The 6,694-nt window shown below is 38.6% G+C and overlaps 1 protein-coding gene across 1 annotated transcript in view; it reads right to left on the reverse strand.

The window, feature by feature from the left end:
* cdk17 (cyclin dependent kinase 17) overlaps positions 1-6,694 on the reverse strand; it is a gene marked incomplete in the record, with an annotated part of 49,127 nt that overhangs the window by 13,204 nt on the left and 29,229 nt on the right. The window contains 3 exon segments of the mRNA XM_014026161.1: positions 4,301-4,395; positions 4,494-4,608; positions 4,685-4,741. Of these exon segments, the coding sequence (XP_013881615.1) occupies positions 4,301-4,395; positions 4,494-4,608; positions 4,685-4,741 (267 nt within the window).

A 6,694-nucleotide genomic window follows, 5' to 3' on the forward strand; every position in this document is an offset into this window, starting at 1 on the left:
AAATAATTGTTTATCAAATAAAGTCTAATGTTACAACTAATCAGGGATCCCTTTAAATTAATCTTCTGTAGGTGAAAAGTAGAATATCGAGAACATTTGGGTGTAAAAGAAGAATTTCCCCGTCTCTCCTCGCAGCGTCGTCACATGTGATAACAGAGTTTTTGGTTGGAGGCGCTGACACACTGATGACAGAGGACTCAGCCCTGGCTACTCATTAACTGAGTGTGTGTGTGTGTGTGTGTGTGTGTGTGTGTCAGAGGATGAGAGGGTGGGCATGTGGTTTGGACATGGGCACTTTCTGCCCCAGCTGTGCCCTGGCAGCGCTGCTTGTTTTACTGCCTGGGAGGGAACAGTGACGGCGGCAGGGTTTAATCTTTGGCCTCCAGGGTCTGATCGAAGCGCTGGCTTCAAATTAAGAGAAAAAAAAAGAAGCTAATTCCACCTTTTAGAAAAAGACGRTAATTTCTTTTCTCAAACAACTAGAAATTTCACACTACTGTTTGCTACTTTTAGATTCTAGCTATAWTTAACACCTAATTTCTAGCTGCCCTCTTGCTACTCTTAGGTTTAGGCCAGCCTTTTATTGCATTTAATGAGCCTTTTGCTACTTTAGCTTTTAGCTAACCTTTTATTACTTTTATCTTTTAGCTATCCTTTAATCATTTTTAGCTTTTTGCTACTTCCACTTTTAACTAACCTGTTTCTTCTGTTAGTTAGCCTATTGATACTTTTAGCTAGCCTTTTGCTACTTACAAGGGTGTAACTTTAGGTCTACCATCGGGGGGTTTATGGTCCCTGTGTGTCATTTTTAGCAATTATGCTTAAACGTACATACATGATATCGTTAAATGTTCAGGTAAAAACTACCCAAAGACAACAAGAGAGTTGCATCTGTCTACTTCACCAGTTCATTTCTATTACATTTGAGCAAATGTCATTTTATTGGGGGGTTATTTTGACTGGATCAAATTATTGTGGTGGGCAACACCCCCCCCCCTCCAAATTACACCTATGGCTACTTTTATTGAGACTTTCGTTACATTTTGGACTTTGTGCTCTGTAACCATTTAGCTTGCATTTTACTACATTTAGCTTTTAGCAAAACATTTGTTACATTTAGATTTAGCTAGCCTTTACCTACTTTTATCTTTTAGCAAGACTTTCGTTATATTTAGATTTAGCTAGTGCTTTGCAACCTTTTAGCTTGCATTTTGCTACATTTATATTTTAACAAGCCTTTTGTTACGTTTAGATTTAGCTAGCCTTTTGCTACTTCTATATTATATATGATTTTAATACTTTACCTTTAAGCTAACTGTCCATGACTTTTACATTTCAGCTATCCTTTCAACTCTTTTAGCTAATCTTTGCTACCTCCACTTTTAACTAACGTTTCTTCTGTTAACCCTTTGATTCTTTTATCTAACACTTTGCTACGATAAGCTTTTTTACATTTAGATTTAGCTAGTGTTTAGCTAAACTTTTAGCTTGCATTTTGCTACATTTATATTAAAAAAAAACTTTTGTTGCATTTAGACTTAGCTAGCCTTTTGCTACTTCCAGATTATTTATGATTTTAATACCTTACCTTCAAGCTAACCATCCATTATTTTTACCTTTCAGCTATCCTTTCAACTCTTTTAGCTAATCTTTGCTACCTCCACTTTTAACTAACATGTTTCTTCTGTTAGTTAGCCCTTTGAAACTTTTAGCTAACACTTTCCTGTTTATCTTTTAGTGAGCCTTTTATACATTTAGATTTAGCAAGGGTTTTGCTACTTTTTAGCTAACATTTTGATACATTTAGCATTTATGCTAGTCAAAATTCTTATTTTATACTTTTAATTATTGGCCCTTTTGTAGTTTTAGCTAGTGTTCTGTTTCTTTTAGTTTTAAAACCTCAGTTTTAGTTTCTGCAGCTGTTTCTGTTGCTGTGTTTCAAATCATTTCTGTTGAAGAAATAAACGAGCTCACAGCTTCTGAGCTCCATTAAAAACATCAACCAGTAACTGTGTCAGACGAAGTGGATTTTGTTTTTCTTTTTTCTGCACGCCGACCTCATCCTGCCATCGCTGCTTCACATCACAGCATTCCAGCCCACTTTTATCTATTCTGAGCTCACAATTAAATTTAACCACGTCCCCAATAAAACTGGGAGACTGATGGCTCCTTTTGCCACGTCGTACCTGATCAAACACCTTTCTTCCCTTTCTGTGTCACATTTACATTTCTGTTCTTTAAAAACTCTCAGTCCCTTCACTTATCTCTTTCTGTTTGATCTCTTCCTTTAGCTGATTTCTCTCCACACAACCTGCGCCTCCTCAGGATCTGATCAAATCTGTCCCACTTTTTTTTCCTTCTCTTATCTTACTTCCATCATCCTCCTGAAATTCTTCCTCTAAATATTCCCACCGTCACTGACATTTTCTGCTTCATTCCTCTCGTCCTTCCTCTCTCCACGGTGATTAGCATCCTTGATAATAAGCACACAGACCAACGTCCTACTTAACTGTCCTGATTTTAGATCCAAGTCCTCCTATCTGGGACAAGGTCCAGTGCGAGGCTCAGTGGGTCTTCTAGAGTTCCCCTGCTTAAAACCTTAGAAAGTTGTGACGGATCTGAGATGTGGACCAGATCCTATCGATTCAGGTTAGAGCGRTTTGACCATGATGGGGGTAAAAATTTAAGTTTTAATTTTAATTCCTGAGCTACTTCCTGCTTGAAAGGCTGAATATTTAGCAGCACAGTATCTGCTGAATATTCATAATGAGGATGGTTTGTGAATCATTTTGCCACCTTTAGGCGGTCCTGATCCCCCCCCCCCCCCCCCCCCCCCACAGTCTGCTGTGATGAATCAGCTCACAGGAAACTGCGTCACGTTTGACCGAGTCCCACATCCAGCCGTCATGCGGGTGAAAAAACAATTAAAAAAAAGTGAGGGTGAAGGCAGAAGCTGGCTCATGGGATGAAGAGCCGCTCTGTCAAGCACGAGGAAGGCCGAGGGGGGAATCTCAGGATTGTGACACGTTTTGTGTCAAGCGTCCGGACGCCATCTGCTCCAACGATGGCTCACTTCCTGCTGTTGGAGTGTGTGTGTGTTTGTGAACGCGTGTGAGGCGAGGCTCACCCAGGCGGCTGCCGTTGCGCGGCATGGCCATGAAGGAGCCGAGGGTTCCTCCGATGACGCTGTGCGGCCGGCGCAGCGGCGGCTTCTTGAAGGAGCCGGTGTACTGGTGCAGGAAGGAGTGCATGCTGTGGGAGGTGGGGGGCCGGCCGTTCCTCATGAAGGGCTCTGAAACACAGAAGAAGTGTTACAACACACAGGCTCTGGACCTCCAAGGACCAGCGTTAAGAGCTAACGTTTTAGCAGTGGTGGGCACAGTTCCTCTAAAGCACTAAAGCACTAATAGGGGAACTAATTTCCTGATTAGTGCTTTTGCTAATTTCTTAATTTATTAGTGGATTAGCACTTGCTAAAATTTGCGGGCTAAATTTAACAGCATTAATTGAGTTCTTTAAATGTTATTGATCAACATTATTGTCAAGCTGTCAGACGTGTTGGTCACTTCTCCACTACATCAGTGGTTTTCTAATTTTTTTTCCTTCCGACCCACAAAATAACAGTTGCAGACACTCCTGATCCCAGATATTACTTTGTTTATGTAGCAAACATTGCTAATAGCTCTGTTAAATATAGGAATAATAACTATAAACAAACAATGACTATGATACTAATTTTCATTCATTTATAATTATTTTTAAAAATTACAAAAATCATGATGAAAATATTCCTTTTTGTATTTAAATTGATGTCTGGAAGTCATCTGGGGACCCTCACTTGATGTTTTGTGACCCACAAAGCGGTCCTGACCCCAACTTTGGGAACCACTACACAGATAAAATATAAAAAATATCCTGCACACAGAAAATATTCTCATGTCGACTCTGAGGAGTGTTCCATGGTTCAGCTGGGTTTTTAGTGCTTTAGAATTAGCTTNGCCTACAGTATTTTTACAGTCTTTATTTTACAGTTAAAATAAATGTTTATTAAATAAAGTCTAATGTTACAACTAATCCTGGATTCCTTTAGTATCTGTAACAGAGTGAAGAAGTGCCGCTCACCTTCACGTTGTGCATGCTCATTATGTTCCCACAGTCGTCCATGTACTGCTTCAGATCTTTGTCCTGAAAAAATGTAAGAAAATTCACGTCTGCCACAATAAGAGGATGAATTTAGTTTGTTTTTAATTACGTGACGAATTTATTCCRGAAAACTAAAGAACAAACGTGTCGTTTTTACCAGGTACTCGAAGACGAGCGTGAGACTCTTGTCGGTGTGGACGATGTCGTGTAACGTCACGATGTTGGCGTGTTTCAGGTCCTTCAGCAGMGACACTACAGGTGAGGACGCAGGGACAGGTGTGACGAGGCGTTCGTGGACAAATAAAAACAAAAAACGGCCACTTGAAACGAAGCGGATTAAAACAGATCACCTTCTCTGATGGCGGTGCACGGGGCTCCTTCCTCGTGCTCCAGGCGGATCTCCTTCAGCGCCACCAGGTTGTCCGTCAGCTTGCTGCGGCCCTTGAACACCGTGGCGTACGTCCCCTAAACACAACACGGGTTTCTGTCAGGTTCAGGTCAGGTAACGTTTGAGTCCGGTGGGATTTTAAAGCTTCCTCACCTCTCCCAGCTTGTCCAGCTTAATGTATGTCTCCAACTTCCCAAAGCCGATCTCAGACTGGAGGAGACAGAAACAAGTCAAACTCAAGCTTTATTTTTATTATTATTTACAGGTTTAACGATTAGAGTTTAAACGAAGAGGCAGACTGCATTTTGTCTTATTTATTTTATTTTAACCTTTATTTATCCAGGTAAACTGTTTGAGAACCACTTCTCATTTACAAACATGATTATCAATTATTGAGATCAGACATTTTTCAGCATCCAACTTGTTCCGCAATTTTTGTGCCGTTTCAACGTTTCATATGTTAAAATGTTCGTCTCATTCACGCCACGAGTGCTGTGACTTTTGGAATTTCAGTAACTTTTTAGCTAATTAGCCTTTTTTAGCATTTTGTTCTCATTGAAAACAAACCTAGTTACAAACCTAATTATCTTAAACATCCTTAAAACTCTTTGAAATGTTTATAAATCGTTTGTGTACTTTTTATCTCATCTGGTTTCACTTTTTTCACTTCTTTTCTCTAATCTTAGCTGATTTCTGCTCATTTCAACGATTTTCTGCCATTTTAGCTAMTTTTAGCTTTTTTCTGCCTTTTCAGCCATCTTTCTGCTCATATATCCTTCTGATCTTTATAACTTTTTAGCTTTCTATCAGCTTCTTTTTGCCAGTTTAGGCAGATTTCTGCTCATTTCAGCTGTTTTTGGCCTTTTTAGCTACTTTGCAGCCATTTTAAGCTAATTTTAGCTTTTCAAACTACTTTCTGCTCAGTTGTTTTTATTATTTATACTTTTTCAGCTTTCTATCCTCTACTTTCTGCTACTTTAATCTTTTAATACTGTTTTTAGCTGATTTCTGCTGATTTCAGCTACTTTGTGGCTATTTTCAGCTAATTTTATCTTTTTTCTGCCTTTTCAGCCATCTTTCTGCTCAGCTATTATTCTGAGCTTTTAAAATTTTTAGACTTCTATCAGCTTCTTTCAGCTAATTTTAGCATTTCATTTTTTTAGCTGATTCTTGCTCATTTTAGCTGTTTTTGGCGTTTTTAGCTACTGCAGCTTTTTTAAGCTAATTTTAGCTTTGTCAACTTTCTGGTCAGTTTTTCTTATTTATAATTTTTCAGCTTTCTATCCTCTTCTTTCTGCTAATTTAAGCTTTTAATGCTGTTTTTAGCTGATTTCTGCTGATTTCAGCTACTTTGTAGTTATTTTCAGCTAACTTTGTATTTCTTTCTGCTTTTCAGCCATCTTTCTGCTCAGCTATTCTGATCTTTTACATTTTTTGACTTCCTTCAGCTTCTTTCAGGTAATTTTAGCATTTCGTGTTTTTAGCTGATTCCTGCTCATTTTAACTGTTTTTGGCCTTTTTAGCTACTTTGTTATCTAAATTCACCTTTTTGTAATGACTGAATCTTAATGTTTAATTCAACAAACATGCTCTTTTGGCAACTTTGTGCTAATTTCAGCTTTTTCATGTATTTTTAGCTCATTTTCTATAAATTTTTATAGCTGCTTTAGCTATTGTACAACAAATAGTAGATGTTTTCTACACTTTTTTGTTTTTCTGCCAACGTGAGCTCTTTTATTCTCTGTTCATCAGTCTCATAGTTTCAACTTGTTTACCTACTTTTGTTTGCCTACTTGCAGCTAAAATCAGCTGATGCATTTGAGCTCATTAGCAGTTTTGTTTGTAAACATTTGTTTGAAATTAGAGTTAGCTATAGTTAGCATTTTTCTGCTTGTGTCAGCATGTTTTCATTGAATCTCTCCAAGTGATAAACATGAGGTGAAGTCATTTATTCTCATTTTATTCTTCATAAATAAAACCCTGCTGGAGTCACAGCTGGCAGCATCTGCACCAAAGCTGCACAACCTGATGGGCGTAAAAGTGGGAGGTGATGAATCCATCCTTGGTGCTGCCTGGCCCAGTTGCCATGGAAACCAGCGCAGGGGGAGTCTCTATAATAAGACTGTAAAGAGCTGCGAAGCAATAAAAACAAACAAAAAAAAA

The sequence above is a fragment of the Austrofundulus limnaeus genome, unplaced genomic scaffold (assembly GCF_001266775.1).
Source record: "Austrofundulus limnaeus strain Quisiro unplaced genomic scaffold, Austrofundulus_limnaeus-1.0 Scaffold531, whole genome shotgun sequence".
Classification (NCBI taxonomy): domain Eukaryota; kingdom Metazoa; phylum Chordata; class Actinopteri; order Cyprinodontiformes; family Rivulidae; genus Austrofundulus; species Austrofundulus limnaeus.